This window comes from Pleurodeles waltl, chromosome 11, assembly GCF_031143425.1.
Source record: "Pleurodeles waltl isolate 20211129_DDA chromosome 11, aPleWal1.hap1.20221129, whole genome shotgun sequence".
NCBI classification, from domain to species: Eukaryota; Metazoa; Chordata; class Amphibia; order Caudata; family Salamandridae; genus Pleurodeles; species Pleurodeles waltl.
Window position 1 is genome coordinate 412,245,652 of NC_090450.1, and position 18,519 is coordinate 412,264,170.

The window sequence follows — 18,519 nt, forward strand, 5'->3', positions numbered from 1 at the left end:
ATCCCACATGTTATAGGGTTATTGCAAATTATTGAGGATATTTGAAACCTTATAGTGTGCCAGGGGCGAAGGTCAAGTTGCTTAATGAAAAATGGAACTCAACCGAAACTGGAAACGTTTTCCTTATGACATGGAGTACTTTTATTCTATAGAATCCATGGCCACCCTTCCCCGTTACATTCCTTTTGTAGTTGCAGCTCCATTAAGCACATGATGTCCCTCATGAAAATATGAATACTGGACTTAAGAATCAGTGTGTAAATACCATGTAGAATTGCTGCATGTGAAATATGGGCATGCTGTATTAGCCTATATAGAATTGCTGCAGTTCAGAATGGGGTAAAACCAGTTGATTTTAAATTGTGACCTATAACCCAAATGCACAGCAATTGATCCAAAAAATACCCCAGTACATTTTAGAGTGAAACAAATGACTAGGCCCGCAAATGCAAAGAAAATGCTGTAAATTGCATTACATTGGTCAAAACGGCAGGCAGGCATCAGCCAGCTATAGCGCCTGCATTACTGTACATACGCTATATGATTGTTTCCCATACGCATGTAAAACCTTGGTTAAATTGCTTGTGTTCGGTTTAGGCTGCAGTATTTGGCTGTACTAATGCCATGGAATCAGTTTGTTCTGGTTATCACATGTTTTTATACTTAGGGTGCTTTATGAGGTTCTGTTACTGAGTTATGTACACAACATGATTCAAGCAATACATTCATACGATTTCACTACATGTCAGATTATCACAATTTGTTATAGTTCAGCAAGGTTTACTGCATGTCAGTTTATCATCACTTTTTGTAATTCAGCACGGTTTACTGCATTTCAGATTATCACAATTTTTTGGTAAATCTGCATGGCTAACTGCATGTCAGATTATCACCTATTTTTGTAACTCTGCATGATTAAGTGCATGTCGGAATACCGCCAATTTTTGAAATTCAGGATGGTTAAGTGTATGTCAGAATATCATCGATGTTTGTAATTCAGTGTGGTTTACTGCCTGTCAGACTATCACTACTTGTAATTCGGCATGGTTTGGTGTTTTCGAGGTGTATTGGAGTTGCCAACTGTCCGGAGGAAATCTCCAAATGATACAGGAATTTCCCGGCCATGATTTACTTATCGTATTCTTTTATTCTTTATTTCTCACTCTTCTCTTGTATGTTAAATATGTCTGAAAGTCCAGGCCTGAATCGTAAAGTATTTTCTGCAAGAAGTTGTGTTTTACTCCAAGTTTAGGCGTGACACATATTTTCAGGCGTAAAACATATTAGGTGTAGATTTGTAGAGTCGATTGGGAACGTTTACTGTCAATACAAGCCCAACCAGCATATATCACAGGTAAAGTGTTGTTTCAAACATTTTAATGCCGGTCAACATCAAAGGCATCTTTGAAATGTCTGGTAACAACACACTTCAAAGAACACCACACTGGTGTCCAACTCAGCATAAATATGCCACATTGCTAGGAACGAGTGTTTAGTTTATAGCTAACAGGTGGGCATTGAGATAGTTAACAACCTCAGATATGTGCTAAAACCCTTCAGCACATCTCGCTGATGCCAAGCTCGAGCAGCCACAACTCACTGAAGTAAACACTGCCACTCAACCGAGAGATGGACTGGAACACAGCATCCCAACATATCAACACTCAATGACTCAGACTTCAGTATGCGATGCAAAACCTCAGAAACCTATGGACTTTAGGCCAGAAGCTGTACAGAGCAGCAATACCAAGCTAGTAAGAAGGCTGCTGACAGAAAAAACAGGCATTTACAATGCAATGGGTCTCGAGCTTGCTCGAGTTAGAGCTATTAGCGTTGTAAATTCCTAACTGGACTTTTCTTGCCACATAAATTGAAAATGAAAACAGTGGCGGCCGGCAGCTATAGGAGAGAGGGGGCAGGAGGGAAGCACACACACACTCATTCTTTCACACACATACGCATGCACATCCACTAACAACACTCATTACATTCAAACATGCACGCATGCACGCACCAAACATTCATTTTAAAAGATCACACTCACACTCATTCTTTCACACACGCACGCACGTCCATTAACACACATAACATTCAAACATGCACGCACATACCAAACATTAATTTTAAAAGATCACACACACACACACATTCTTTCACACACACATGCACGCACATCCATTAACAACACATAACATTAATCATGCACGCACGCACCAAACATTAATTTTAAAAGATCACACACACACTTACCTTCAGCCTCGGAGGTCCCAGGAGGGATGGGACTGCTGCCTTCCCAGGTCAGCCAATGAGGGAAGGCAGCAGTCCCAGCCTTGTCACAGAGTGGGATGGGGTCAGTGAGACTGCTGATCCCACCCCAGTCTGTGACGAAGTATCACTGATTGACACTCACCCTGGGCGTTTCAGGGCTTAAACCTGAAGTGCCTAGGTCAAAGTCAATGGGTGATGCTTTCCTCGTCACCCAAGGGCTGGCCTCGAGGCACCTTTGCTGAGCCGAGGAGGTCACACCCATAGGAGCTGTGACCTCCTCAGCCCAGCAAAGTTCAGCTCAGGCAGCCAGGAGTCTGCGCAAATCGTGCATGTCTGCTCCTGGCTGCCTGACCTGAACATGAAGAGTTTCTGTCAGGCTGACCTTTGTTCAGCCTGACAGACACTCTTCATGAGGGGCAAAAGGTGGGGTGTGTGACCCCTCTGCCCTAAAGGACGGGCCGCGCCTCAATGAAAAGTAAAACGGTTAAGATAAGCAAGTCAATTCAAAGCGCCACAGGCGCCGTGAGCAGGAGAGTTACTGGCCCCCTGTGTGAATGTCATGAAAGGATCGCGGCTGGGATAAAAGGCAAACCGAAACCGGAGGAGGGGCCATCACACGCTGTAACAGGAGGAAGCGTGAGGTAGTGTGATGGCCAACAAAAATGTTCACTTAGTGAAATCGCCTAGGAGGTAACTCAGCACACAAAGGAGGGACATTTCACAAAATGCACCAATAAGAATAAAGCATTTAAAACAAGCACAACAAACAATGAATAGCAAGCGTGGGCGTGGTTAAAAACCCAGAGAGAGATTACAACAGGCCAGAGCGCTTGCTCGCTCGACCCTAAAAAACCACACAGCATCCCAAGCTATCCCAAAAAATGCCATGTTAACGCTGGTAGAATGTGTGTGTCTGTGTTATGTCCTGCCTAATGTACTGTGCCAGAAAGCATCAATAATCAGTTATTTCTATGGAGCAGTGATGCCATTTTCTTATTATACTGAGTTTTAATTCCTCAACTGCACTGTAATTAAGAAACAATGTATAGATCTTTTACAGATGCCGCAAGCTTGTCTGCAATTAACATTGTAATGCATTGGTGACTGAAATACCTATATAAAAAGCCTAAATGACCTAGCGAACTACTGGATGGAAGCCAAACTCATTATATCTGCCCGGCAATACGAAAACAACTTCCTAATTGTTCAGAAATAGAGGCAAAAACGTCCAGCTTCCTTGCAGTAAGAAATCTACCTCACAACTGCCCTGCACCTCACAACTGACTTGGACTAAAAAGCAACATCCTGGCCTGTAATGAGAAATGAACCACACAGCCCTGTGATATGAAAATAGCATCACTGCTGTCCTGCAGCGCAAGCGCAACCTCCTACTGCCATCCAGGATGAAGACAACCTCATACAACCATACAGTAAGAGAAAGATGCAACGCTGCCCTGTAATAAGAGAACGATGTCATACCTGTAGTGTAATAAAATAAAAACATGCCCACAGCTGTCCCGCAATCAGCACACGGAATCACAACTGCTGTGTTGTAGGAAATGACATGAGAGTAGAACTGTTATTAGCTGATAATTTGTGGTGGTGGTTGCGGGTCGCAGGTAGCGACACTGTTTCTGGGGACTAGGACTTATTTTTCATCATCAAATTATCAAAGCACCAGACACAAGGTCGTCAGGAGAGAGGGGAATGCCTAGCAAAGCAATGGCCAGGTAAGAAAAGCAGGGTGAAAAAGAACCACGCGAAAGAAATAAAGCGGCCTGAAGTGTATGGTATTCGAAAAAAGAGGCATGAGCTGGAACCCAGACTAGCCATCCTTGGTATTCAGCAACCTCGGCATTCTGCAGCACCACTGGCTGGCGTCTAAGAAAAACCTTGGGTCAAAACAGATATGGTTTTTATTACTGCCATACGCTAATGATGTCACACCTGCCAAGCAATAAGAACACAACTTCTCAAAGCAGCCCTGAAAAACGAACATGTCCTTGCACCTGCAAACAGGACACCATAACAGTCCTGTAAGAAGAAAATGACCTCACAACTGATCAACTGTAAGACAATCTCCGACCTGCTATTCTGCAAGAACATTACATCATTGCCACCGTGGAGTCTGACTTCACAACCGATCTGTAATAAGCAAACAGCATTACAGTGATGGCATAAAAATATTCCCACAACTGTCCTGCAATAAGCAAACCTTAGGTGAGTGCATGTAATGGGAAAATGGAATTACAGCCGAGGTGCAGAGGGAACCTCCGATGAGCTAATGAAATCATACATGCCGTGCAAGAGGCGCATGACTTCACGACTGCCCTGCAATAACTCGTTGTCCTATTTTAAACCCTTACCCTTTACACCACTTAGATAATTTACAACTCAGTCAGTCCAGCACCAGATTTAAATCATGCTCCAAACTCCTATTAATAAACTCTTCAGTAGCTTTTAAATGTGTAGGCGGGTGTGGTGGAATAAGACTACGATGTGTGGTGAACAAAATACTGAATATTCGTATATGTCGGCCATATTAAAAACCGTAGGAGTTTCATAATCCCATAAAATGATATGAGCTTGTGGCCTTCGTTGGTTTAACAAAGAGTGCAGGCCTTGATTACGAGGGATCCGATGGGGCCGATGACAGGCTGTACCAGCAACTTCGGTGTCACAAAGGTACGCAGTAAATGCGTGTTGTGCCCAGGACTCCAGCAGCTGAAAGCCCCTGGACCTCTGAATGAAAAGCCAAGGGGAATGAAGGCTAACCAGGGGGCTTGGACCAAGAAAGACTGACTCTCCTAGCAAATCCTCATATCCAGAGGGACTCTCGGGGTCCCTCTCGCAACCAGCTGGTTACTCTGTGCCCTGAAGTGACTGGGATCCCTGCCTTTCGGTAACTCTGAAGGGAAGTAGTTCCTGAAAAGGATTGCCCTTGAACTCAAGTTTTCATAATGCATTAGTATTCTAGCTAATAAACTATTATCCTTTGTAATTTACATTATGTATTTTTGTTTTCTGAATTAATATCAACCAATGCACAAGCACATGCAAAGCCAGTAGTTCTGGCTTCCATCCAAGCCTTTTGGCTTTGTCAATGCTGGTTTTGTTTTCTCGTGTGTTTTTTTTTAAACTTTGTTTTTGATGAAGCTGTCGGGCTCTCGCCAATATGAAAAAAACATTGGCTAAAAGAAGCAGTGTGGATGTGATCCTTGCGAAAAGCAGTATATGGTCATATGCAATGAAATTACTCAAAGGCTGAAGTGGGCAGCTTCTGATATGTGTATACTGTACTGGACAGAATACAAATGTGAATGACACAACAGCACATCAGCGGATGAAGAAGGCTGGCTCGAAGCCAATAAAGGTTTGTTTATCAAAGATACACTTTTAATAAAATCAAAAGGTCTTGGTTTAGGCAAGACCTAAAATGGCCCATATTTTTGAACCCTGAATGATGAAGGACAAGTTGGTGCTGCAAGAGAACGTGAGAAATAATGTCAAAACTAAGGATGTCCAATGTTGAGAAATTTAGTTTCTATCCACTTGATGATTGTTTTTAATAAAATCAACTTCATATATCTTCGTGCATTAAATCAGTGACGTTTTGGTAGTAGAACATCTCGCAAAAGTATGATTTTGCAGAAGAAAATAACAATATAAAACAAAATCTACTTTCTTTAGGAAATACTTCTATGAATACATTTTCTTTGATGGAAACACTTTGCAAGAAATGCCACCCACCAGTGGAGCTCGGAGAAATCCAGAAACATGAACTCTACACAACTTCGCCTTCCTGAATCTAAACTTTGCAAAGTCCTATTCAGAACTCAGAAAGTATGTTAACAGTTATCCTATCTGCAAAGCTGTGTGAAGCTCCTGGTTACTGTCTTTTCTGAAATTTACAAGGTATCCTTTTTTCCTTTTCCTTATTTTCCCCAAGCAAAGCGTTTTTTCATAGTTTCATTTTAACAGACTGAGCAGCTGAGGCTGAAACCGGCAGAAACAGTTTTATGTGGAAACCAAAAGTGAAACAACATTTTTTTTCTGACATTATTGAAACCAAATTTACAGAAACATTTTCAAGCTCATTTTCTGTTTTTTTTTTGTTGCTAAGTTATAGATCTGCTGATGTTTTCTTTAAACTAGTCCTAAAAGAGAAATTACCGTTGAATCCACATTTATTAACTCTTATATTATTACATATATAATTCACGTTCCAGCTAATGTCCCCATTTTCATAAGGAAGGCCCGAAATAAAAATCTCCCTAAGCTTCGTAATGTTTGACATGTTTTTCATACAACTGCCTAAACATGTACAGAAACAAAACTTAGCTCACAAACATAACAGTGGTCAGAAAAGGATCCAAAGCCTGCATTGTAAACAGTTTTCTCAATGCCACTGATGTTGAAGGCAGTAGTGAAGGTTTGCTGGATCTAACCCAGATTGCTGATACTTAGCTCCCTGCAATGTCTGTGGCTGACCTGGACAACGTGGACTTCAAATTATATTTCATTATCTCTTTGGCAAACAATTTCAACCATATGGCTAGGAAGAAATACAAGAACAACCAGTGCTTAATTTGTAAATACAAACGTTCTGGTGCCCAAAGCTCTGCTTTGAAACACGCAACTGCTACATTTAAATGTGCGAGCACTGAATGCTGAGGCATCAAAACCGTAAAGCCATCTCGGGCCTCTTTAATCAATTTACAGCCACTCCCTACCCCTTCAGCTCACTCTTCCAGTTTTCTGCTTTCTCCCTTTGTGACGCTCTTTCGTTTTTCTCTTCCTCCGTCTATCCCATATGTGTATTTTACTCACAGTAAATGCCTGATGCATGAAAATAAGTGTGGTCCTCAAAATAAGTGCCTGTGCCCCTCAATGGAAACCATCGGCTCAAATTAAGCACTGAGATCACCATGTAAACAAGCCCTTATATGTTTGGCAAACAGGGTAACACCTGACTATAAGAAATCTATGAAGCCAGGACAAAAGACTACTTTGTACTTCATGGATAAATCTTAGATGTAGAGGATGCTGCGCCTTCTTTTCCTAGGATCTAGTATTTTGGAATTCACTTCTGCTCAAGATAAGACTCCACACATCTTTAACCCCTTCTCAAAGCTGTATGCCAGATCCACACTAACAACTAATACCAATAGCGGTTCTTGCAATATTGGTCAACGATACTCAAATAAAAAATGGCAAAATACAGGGAGTGCAGAATTATTAGGCAAGTTGTATTTTTGAGGATTAATTTTATTATTGAACAACAACCATGTTCTCAATGAACCCAAAAAACTCATTAATATCAAAGCTGAAATTTTGGGAAGTAGTTTTTAGTTTGTTTTTAGTTTTAGTTATGTTAGGGGGATATCTGTGTGTGCAGGGGACTATTACTGTGCATAATTATTAGGCAACTTAACAAAAAAAAATATATACCCATTTCAATTATTTATTATTACCAGTGAAACCAATATAACATCTCAACATTCACAAATATACATTTCTGACATTCAAAAACAAACCAAAAACAAATCAGTGACCAATATAGCCACCTTTCTTTGCAAGGACACTCAAAAGCCTGCCATCCATGGATTCTGTCAGTGTTTTGATCTGTTCACCATCAACATTGCGTGCAGCAGCAACCACAGCCTCCCAGACACTGTTCAGAGAGGTGTACTGTTTTCCCTCCTTGTAAATCTCACATTTGATGATGGACCACAGGTTCTCAATGGGGTTCAGATCAGGTGAACAAGGAGGCCATGTCATTAGATTTCCTTCTTTTATACCTTTTCTTGTCAGCCACGCTGTGGAGTACTTGGACGCGTGTGATGGAGCATTGTCCTGCATGAAAATCATGTTTTTCTTGAAGGATGCAGACTTCTTCCTGTACCACTGCTTGAAGAAGTTGAGCTTGACTCCATCCTCAACCCGAAAAGGCCCCACAAGCTCATCTTTGATGATACCAGCCCAAACCAGTACTCCACCTCCACCTTGCTGGCGTCTGAGTCGGACTGGAGCTCTCTGCCCTTTACCAATCCAGCCACGGGCCCATCCATCTGGCCCATCAAGACTCACTCTCATTTCATCAGTCCATAAAACCTTAGGAAAATCAGTCTTGAGATATTTCTTGGCCCAGTCTTGACGTTTCAGCTTGTGTGTCTTGTTCAGTGGTGGTCGTCTTTCAGCCTTTCTTACCTTGGCCATGTCTCTGAGTATTGCACACCTTGTGCTTTTGGGCACTCCAGTGATGTTGCAGCTCTGAAATATGGCCAAACTGGTGGCAAGTGGCATCGTGGCAGCTGCACGCTTGACTTTTCTCTGTTCATGGGCAGTTAATTTGCACCTTGGTTTTTCCACACGCTTCTTGCGACCCTGTTGACTATTTTGAATGAAACGCTTGATTGTTCGATGATCACGCTTCAGAAGCTTTGCAATTTTAAGAGTGCTGCATCCCTCTGCAAGATATCTCACTATTTTTGACTTTTCTGAGCCTGTCAAGTCCTTCTTTTGACCCATTTTGCCAAAGGAAAGGAAGTTGCCTAATAATTATGCACATCTGATATAGGGTGTTGATGTCATTAGACCACACCCCTTCTCATTACAGAGATGCACATCACCTAATATGCTTAATTGGTAGTAGGCTTTCGAGCCTATACAGCTTGGAGTAAGACAACATGCATAAAGAGGATGATGTGGTCAAAATACTCATTTGCCTAATAATTCTGCACTCCCTGTACACATAAAACAGAATGGTTACCCTTATACGTGGAATAACATACATTAAAAGATTAAAAATTGGGGCTTCAGGGACCGTTTATGACCTTCTGTGGCTCGTTTCTTATAATGCTCATTATGGGCCCATCCTCATGATGTGCAAACGAGCAATTTTAACACAGTTTCATGAGTAAAATGCGTACATGTTTGTTTTTGCGCATCAGAGGCCCACTAGTGAGTACTTTTACTTTGGGATGAGGGGTGCCACAATGAGCTATGCAGTACCTATTATGCCTTCTTACTTTTAGCTATATGGTGTGTGACCTAATTTATTTAGTGTGTGCGAAACAAATGCTCTCATGAATACAGTCATCATTCAGTGTGCCGGGAATAGACATTCCTGGTTACGATCCATGAGGTGGGGCTGTAATGAAGTAAATTGTGTGCTAAAGAGATCTTTTTCCCATGACTGAAATTAGGTTCTTAGTTTAGATCAGAGGATTTTAACCTTTTGACACCGTGAAACCCTATGAATCACTGCTGGAAACCAATGACCCCGAACAATGCAAATTCTATGATTTGAACCTCAAAAAATATGCAAAACAAAGAAAGTGTACATCAAACAAAATGAAATACTTTATTTAATTCACAAAAATATGTCTAAATTGATTTTTTAATTTTAAAGGACAGTTGGACCTTTTCAAAATGTGGATTTAATTTTAAATTAGAAAGCAATATGCTAGACTGTGGCATTTCACTTTTTTCTTTTTTACTCCAAATGCTTGCTCATTTTTTGTTGGAACATACCAGTGCTTCAAATGACGCCACCTGTCGTCCATACTGGCTTCTGCTTGGTGTGCTTCTCTGAATCAAGCTAAGGTTACCAATGTCACTATTTAACCCCCGTTTTAAATTGCTTAATATACACAGATCACTTTGCTTTTTTATATGTATATGTTTCATTAATCAGCTAATATTATTTTATTTCATAAACATTGATGGATCCCCTGAGTAGGTGATATAGACTCCCTTAGGTCGCAGACCTTGGGTTAGGATCCAGCAACTAATAAGCTTCCATAGGCCTAAATACAGGGCCTGCTCACAGCACGCCGCAGTACAGCGCTCTCCTCCGGAAAGATCGAGCCTGGAGATCCTCCCAAATGTTCCTTTGGCTTTGAACCACTACCTTGGAGCAATCCGGCTGGCTGAAGCTCCTATGAGAAGAGGAGATACGCCTGCAAAGAATTTTCAAAGTCAAATGGGCACAGTCTTGGCATTCTGCGAAGATCTTGCCACACATTACGCATTGCTTCATTGCTTCCAGTTTGCCACTCAAAGGCTTTACCCATAACTAATGAAATTGCAATGTACTGCTCAAAACTACAACCACACATATGAAAGTTCAAAGATTCAACAGCAAGGGTGAATACTAATTCCGCACAAAAGACCACATGAAATCCCTGATCATGGCCCCCAATGGGTACTAGCCATGACGGGGTGACAATTTAAGATGTTGGCATTGGTCCACAGTTCATTTGTCAATAACAGATCCTTCAAACACATTTCAGATTAGATTTTTCCATACTCGAAAATCGGGTGGTGTGACCTTCGAATGTCAACTTGAGCGTTCCCCACACTTTCCTCCACCATAATTAAAGATTTCTAATTCAAAGAATGGTCCCTTAAGGTTTCCTGCTTCAGATGGGTAAACGTGCCTTTGAACCATTGCCTCATCACTTTACCCCTCTGGTTAATTGTTTATGTCATCCTGCCAGGACCTGGACGCTTCTGTCATAAGCCTAATAAGCTCCAGCAACAAATCATTAAAAAAACAAAATCAAGGTAAAAATCAGTCTGGTGCTCAGGGGTTGGGTCGCAGTCTACTGAATAAAAATCGAGTCAAGGGGTTTAGCTACATATCGCTTCTTCCATTTGTTTAAAGGGGATAGACAGAGGTAGACAACAGACTTTCAGCTGATGAACTGTTCAATCGTTTCTGGCTTGTCAAGATAGACCACCTCGTCATGGTTAAAGTGCACACATTTCTAACTGGGGGTTAGTGGAAAAGCTGCTCCTGAGCCTTTTTTTGTTTTTTATGTTTACTTTTCGTTCCCAACTGAAGTGCCGCAGGGGAATTGATTTTAATTTTGGACGCAAACAAACCAATAATGCTAATTTAGAAGGACTCTTATAAAACATATAATAATTGGTACAATAAAAGTCAAATTACCCTATTCAGTTTCATCAAAGAAAGCACAGTAAAAGTCACACAAGTTTTCTCGAACTATGCCTGTAAACAAAACTTGCAAAATAAATATGCAGTCAAAACCTCACTATTCATAGCCACAGAACAGTACTGCAAAAGTGTTACTACTTTCGACGAGCTAATTTCACATCCTTGTAGTATAATTTCTGTACAATAATCTTTGTCTCTCCAGAAATATGAGTAGATCACTGTGAAAAGTCAGGTTTATGCAAGGTCATTGCCCTCCACTACCCTGAAAAGTTGCTAATGTACTGTATGCCCCTCTCTGTTGTCTTGAAAGAGTTTTTCATCAATTTAGGTTAGATGTGTACTGGAGATTTTCAAATCTTATACCACATCGAGGAATGCATTGTTACACCCCTTTTCTACCAAGAGAAAAGACTGTAAATCATCTTGTGCTGTTTCTGTAAATAATCCCCAATGAAACCACCTGAGTTACTAATCAAAAGAATGTATCCCACAGTACCACCGAGCTGTACAAAAAAACAGAATAGAAACTGCTGCATGAGGAGGCAGATGATGCGGACCCCAGGCCAGGGCCTTTGTGACAGACTACAAGAAGACCTGCAGCGGAGCAAGAACATGCACAAGAGAGGAATTCCCGACTTAACTGTTGTGCGTGGCAGACATGGACAGCGGCCAACGAAGAAACCCAGTTCTACCTCTGGTGGACGCCTATCCGCTACTGATCCATTGTCCCGCATATTCAGTGGCACACCAATAATCCCTCTCACACACCTTCGAAGCTTATGCAGTGCTATAGACAACAGATAAGAAGTAAATAGCCAATCGCCTTGCATTTCACCTCAGAAAAATACAGTGAAATTATAGTGGCTCATAAACACATAGCACATGAAAGTAACAACGCCTGTCAGTAAGGCGGCCCGAAATAATATGACTCAAAATAGCACAGCTTGTCGCTATGGCGGCCCAAAAATACATGTCACATATAACAAACAGGGCCTGTCAGTGTGGCCGCACAAGCACACATGGCTTGTGTAAGGTGGCTTCTCAGTTCAAAGGCCAAAAACGTAGGATGCATGTAAGAAGCGCGGCCTGGTGGCACAAAAACACCTAACACGTGTAAGTAGCACCTGACTACCAGTAAGGCAGCAAAAAACACACGGCGCACATCAGTAGCATGATCTGCCTGTGCAGTGGCCCTAAAACACATGGCACGAGTAAGGAGCATGGTCAGTCTGTATGGTGGCTCAGAAACACATGGCGCTTGTAACATGTCCTGTCAATAAGGTGGCCCAAAATACATGGCGCCTGTAAATATAATGCACCGTCCAGCTATGAAAAAACAAAGCCCCTCTCGTAGCAAAAGTCACAGGATGTACATCATCAAGAAACTGAAAGGGCCATGAAACGTTTAGAACCAGAAAAGGAGGGACTGGGCGCATTGTTCATTATTGCAAAGTACGCACTAGAGAGGAGGAAATCATTAAGCACCGTACGGTGGTCCAAGGCTGAGGAAATCCATGCGCGCGAGTCTTGCGCAAGAGCACTCACCTGCTGCTGGCACCTCTGGCACGAGCTTGAGTGGCCCGATCTGGCGGATTTGGAAAGACGTCCTGACTTCATGGCAGCTTGGAGACTTGACGCCGCCCACGGGGGGTAACAGTAGAATCAGAAGAAGAGGTGTCCCAGACCCCAAAAGCAGCAGTAGCGGGGAACGGAGTCCAGAGGGCACTCTCTTTGGTCCTCCAACCAGATCGCCCGTCAGCAAACCTCGCTGCAGGCACTGAAGTGTGGGAACCATTTTAATGAGGCAGGGGTGATTACGGAATTGAGAGGGGGGCGAGCAGGTGGAGGGTTAAGTGGGACGGTGACACCTAGGGCTGAAGGTGGAGAGGAGGGGTACGGGGAGGAAGTACTGTAAAGAGAGGGCAAGATCTTGCCAACTCCCTTGGTATGGGAGGAAACAGGAGGGTATTCTAGGGGCGGGCAGGTCAGACAGGAAAAACTTCAGACAAATAGGGATGGGCAGGGAGCACCCGAGAGTGATGTATCTCTGCGACCGGGAGAGCAGGGCGGCGGAATAATGTTGAGAGGGGGGTTCTTTTGAGGCTGTGGAGGTAACGGAGACTCCTGGGAGGGGTATGGAGCGGACGATGTGGGTTGTATCCTGGGAAAAGAGGAGAGAAGAGTGGAGGCGGGGTATCTCTTAAAACGGGGACGATGAAGCAAGGGCAGAGAGGGGATGGAGGAAATCGCCAGAGGACCAGGGTTGAGAAGACGGGAGATCCACAGGACAGAAAATAAAAACGAAGAGTAAATCCAGACAAGAAAGAACAGATCCGTTTGAGGAGGAGATTACATCCAGAGAAGAAGATACGATCCCACAAGTAACGCACAGCCCAGTCAATAATCCACTCGCAAAATGCAAAAAAGTCCGCGGCTCGGACAGAACTTCTCAGCGGCACTGCCGGCTCCGGTGTGGAATCGGAGCCCCCTCCTCCCCACGCCTCTGCTCCAGCCCCTCCTCAAAGCAACGCACTGTCGTTCACAGCGCCCCTGCCTGTGCCACGCGTATCTTAAACACCATCTGCCCTCGCCGGCTCCCCTCCTCGTGTTCCCTGCTCCCCTCCTTGTATTCCCTGCCCCTCCTCAGAACCTTTGCTCCTCCCCAGCCCTGCTCTTCCGTTGCCCCCGTGCCTCAGCTCGGTGCACGAAGGATACACCTCCTCGCCACTCATCGTTCCTGCTTCTCCTGAGTACACCTTGCTTTTTAAGCCCCCAGTACACTCCCGGCTCTTGCACCTCCCTGACACCCCTCCTTGAGACCCGCTGCTCTCCACAACCCTGACACCTTGGCATCGCGAACATGCGCCCTGCTTCTGTAAAAATATCTGCCTAGGTCATGCTCTTCACACCACCCCCCAGTTCTTGTGGACAGTTACAGCTCCACATTTGCCCACGGGACAGGGCCCTAGCTCCTATTGGATCAGTGCACTGAGGCCCAGAGCCGCGTGGAGCCCACTGAACCCTGATAATTTCTGCAGTTTACTACCTCAGCGTATAGTCTTGAAATACTAAGCACTTTAAAAACTGCCCCATTTGTACTGCCTTAATACGTTCAGCAGTTACTTTAATGTGCAAACTGTACATTGCAACAACTTCAGGCCCTTTATAGCGTGTGCTTGCTCAGTGTCTTCCACTGCATGCAGAATCAACTTTGGAAGAAAAGGTTCTAACCATGTATCAGGAAACACCCACAGCTGCTGGCTGCAACCAATCATACAGAAATATGTGTAGACCGATATTTAAGTGGGATGAAAAAAGTGGGGGCTCTCTAAAAGAGAACATGTCAAATAGATTTCTGTGATTCCCCTAGTGTGCCACCCAGCCTGTAATTTGGTTTCTCTCTGAGATGTTATTGCATCCAGAAATTTAACACAACAACTGACGTACACCTAAAACCTGTCAGTACTATTTGCTTTGTCAATTAAATGGTTGCTAGATGCTTAAGATAAATGAGTAAAAACAAAGATTAGTTATAAATAACATTGGAAATATTTAAATTCTGAAATTGTGAGACTGTGAATTAAATATTATTGAGGCCTATAGAAAAAAAGAGTGTGGCCTTAGTTACGTGTGCTTTATGTTAGAAATGTATGGCCTTTTTCTCTTCACATCTCATCCATCTGCATATTTTCAACCTCGTCTCTTTCTTCTTCAGCACCCTTTCCTTCCCTCTCCCCTGAATGCAATCCCTCGCAGCTCCCTCATTTTACCAACCCAAACATACACTGCACTCATTCACATTAAAGCATTTTATTTCATTTTGTTTTTGCCTTCTAAATATTTTGACCTCTAGGCACCCCTTCACACACTTTTACTCTGAATTTAGTTTGCAGCTGGAATACATGACCATTGTTAAGTGTGATCAGCAGAGAGACCAACCCACTGTCAGGCACTTTGCTTTGCCTTTAGCAGTGATGAAGCTGAAATGAAGGTTTTACATTTATTAGCGCATAAACGTAGTGTGGAATAATCATGTGTAACTTTAACCGAACTAATAAAGATTGTACGGGGACAAAATGTGCCCTCAGAGTAGTTTGCCAACATTTATAAGCGTGCTTTATATAACGTGATGTATTAGAATTGCACTAATCCGACATAATCGTAAACGTGTGCTATGATTTGCTTGTTTGAAATGTTTTAGCTTAGCATTACTTTAGTGCAGGCTTCGGCCTAGTTGCCTGGTCTCACGGTTTAGATGCTCGTATTTTTCCAATGTGCTATTAAACGTGTATTTCTGCTTGAAGCTGTACTTTTCCACTGAGATCGTTCACATGCTTATCTTAAAGTTTCGTGCCAGCCCGGCATTTTTCTCTTTACTCCAAGGTCAATCTGCAGGTGCGGACAATGGAAGCTCTGAAAATGAGTTAATTGGTATAAAATGTTGCAACTTGCGTACCCGTCTCCAAGGATAATGTATGCTTAAGTAAAAGCTTGAGAACTGTTGTTTTTGATTGGATAATTTGAAGCTAACCTATGAACCCTCCAATGGAAGACCCTACTGGATTTGAACTGTTGTCTATTTAAACCAGGTGCACGAGAAGAAAGCAGCCATTTGCCAGCGATTACGAACATTTGGACATTGCAGCTATTATGGCCCACCTTGCTGCGACGCCATTTTGAAAGAGACTCTGATGCTTTCTCTAATCGAGAGAAAGAGACTTTAAATGATTCTTGCCCTAGAGACTTTAACTTTGATCCCTTTGCATGAAGTAGTAGTTTTATTTTGCCGCCGTGAGGCAACTGCCCCGTCCACCTTGCCCCTTTGCCCCGTCCCATGCTGATCGAGAAACGGTACCTGTGAGACGAAGACTTCCTTGAAGGCTGATTGTAATTGGTAAATATGAAAGGAAATTGTACAATTGCATTGTGTTTCTTTTAGGTAACCAACTGCTGATTTTTGATAAGAGCCCTAGTTAGGAGTTTTCCAAATTAATGTTGCTAAATTGTTTTGCATGAAGTCCCACATGCCGATGCCAATTTGAGGTTAGATGAGGATTCCTTTTGTCGCACGATGCAATTTGAGACCTTGTTATGCTGACTAAATGTATGCAATTAGCTCATTACAGATTATAGTTCTAGTGATTTGCATTGCTATTATCGAATGCCTTGTTATTCAAATGCTGCATAGATTGCACCTGTTTCGCCGTTATGGACAGCTATTAATGTTCATTTATGTTTATCATCTGGTGTTGAGACACATCTATATTGTGCTAGCTTTGTTAATATAGGGAAATAAATTCACTAACTTTGAATAAACTGGTGTGGTTATTCCTGACTGAAAGGTCAGGGTTCGCCGAAAATGTATTCTGGATTAATTGTTAAGTGTTATGTTGATCAGGGAATTGCTTATGTTCGTTATTGATTATTGATTTGATTAAATTGACTGACTAAGGGTGGAGAGGGTCCCACTTAGCCAAAAGATTCATCGGCCTAAAGAGCGTCCAAAATACAGGAAAATTACTAGTACGGAACGCTCTATCAGTAGATGGTAGCAGAGGACGGTTTCGCCTTTTGGGACCCCGTACTCTTAAAGTACATGGTGTTGAATTAACGGTTTCGCCTTTTGGGACCCCGTACTCTTAAAGTACATGGTGTTGAATTAACGGTTACGCCTTTTGAGACCCCACTCGAGAAGTTGAATTAGATTTTCTTGGATAAAACTGATTGGGAAAATGATGATGGGCTAGGTCCACCGCGACTTTCCCGGGATCTCGGAGCTTGCGAATGAAGAGAATGGAGGTGTGGAATCGGCATTGGTGGTACTAGTGACGGTATGAGAGAAGTTAGGGTTTTGCGCTTGCACAGCTTATTGCCGCAGATTGTGTGAAAAGGTTGCGAGGAATTTTTTTCTTTTTAGAGGATAGCGGAGGTGCGACTCCGAGTGTAGAAGTAGGGAAGTCGTCGAACTTCATAGAAATAGCGGAGGTGCGACTCCGAGTGCGAGAGTAGGGAAGTCGTCGAACTTCATGTGCGTGTGGCGCTTTGTGCATAAAAAGGTCCACTTGGTTGTTGTTGTTGAGACGGGCCCTGCGAGGTCAAGAGACTCCGGAGTATGTTGTTTTATGTTGTGGTCTGGTCGGTTTAGTAGGTTGATCGGGCGTGGTCAACAAGTCGGTACGTGTGTTAAGGGAGTGAAAGAAACTTCGACTTCGGGCTTTGACAAATTCTAAGTGCACTAGAATAGATCACTGACAAGTTGAGAGCAGTCTGCGGGTCAGATTTGCTTGCGAACGTGGGGACCGAGAAAGATGGAATAACTGCCGAGGCTAGTGAAAAATCCCTAAGGTCCTGAAGCGATTGTGTTACCCTTCCTGTAGTAAACCGACAGATCTGTTTTATATTTTTGTTAGCTCGCGATACATGCAAGAAGTTGTTACGGGAGGAGCAGAGTGAAGGAGGTAAACCGCGAGGCTTTGTCAGCCGCAGTGTGTGACGTCACTAGGAGCCGCGCTGGGATAGGTTGGTTGTAGAGAAGGGTCGCGCACGGATTGGACGCAGTCCGTGGGGCTCGATTGGAAGGGGAAAGGCAAGCGAAGAGTATTCCGGGAATTAAAGTCACCTATTGATTACAAACTTTGTGAAATAAAAAAAAAAGACGAGAAAATGAAAGTTTTTAAAGCATTTAGGAGTGCGATGAAGGGGGAGTCTTACATTAAAGCGAGCGTAGGAGAGGAGACGCCGCCCGAAGGTACCCCAGCTTACATTGTAATGGAAGAGAAGGGGGTAGCTCCGTGTCTTTGGCTAAAGCAATGGCACAAGCTGACAGAGAAACATGGGAGCGTAGCGTTCCCGATACATGGGACATTCAATATAAGGATCCTAGAAAATTTGAGATTCGCGATGTACGACATGAAGGTACCTCCAAGGCCAGCACAGTTTGAGGCTCTAGCAATTTGGGAACTGATGGCTAGACAGCAGCAGCAAAATAAGTTTGAGACTAGGATAAGGAAGGTAGAAAAGACACTAGCGGACGCTAGGTGGGATAATGCACAGAAGGTGTGGAGGTCAGATGTATTGCAGGGGATAAAATTGTTTCCCGCGATTACTAAGGAAGAAGAGGAGACAGGTAAGAAAGCTACCTGTAAGACAAACAGGAGGTGTTCCAAGGATAGAGAGGACGAGGAAAAGTTGAGAAGAGAAGAGGAGTTAGAGGATGAGGAGTTAATCATGCAATTGCTGAACGACCGTCCACCACCTTATGCAGAGAGTGGACAAGGTCCAAGTAC

The 18,519-nt window shown here is 43.1% G+C and overlaps 1 protein-coding gene across 2 annotated transcripts in view; it reads right to left on the minus strand.

Moving 5' to 3' along the window:
- Positions 1 to 13,868, minus strand: part of LOC138265744 (glypican-5-like) — a 1,691,495-nt gene extending 1,677,627 nt beyond the window's left edge. The window contains exon 1 of one of the 2 annotated variants that reach the window (XM_069213745.1): positions 12,779 to 13,838. In XM_069213745.1, the coding sequence (XP_069069846.1) occupies positions 12,779 to 13,028 (250 nt within the window). In that variant the 5' untranslated portion in view covers positions 13,029 to 13,838. Of the gene's footprint in view, positions 1 to 12,778 lie in introns of both variants that reach the window. The other variant, XM_069213743.1, reaches the window with a different exon arrangement.
- Positions 13,869 to 18,519: the final 4,651 nt, after the last annotated feature.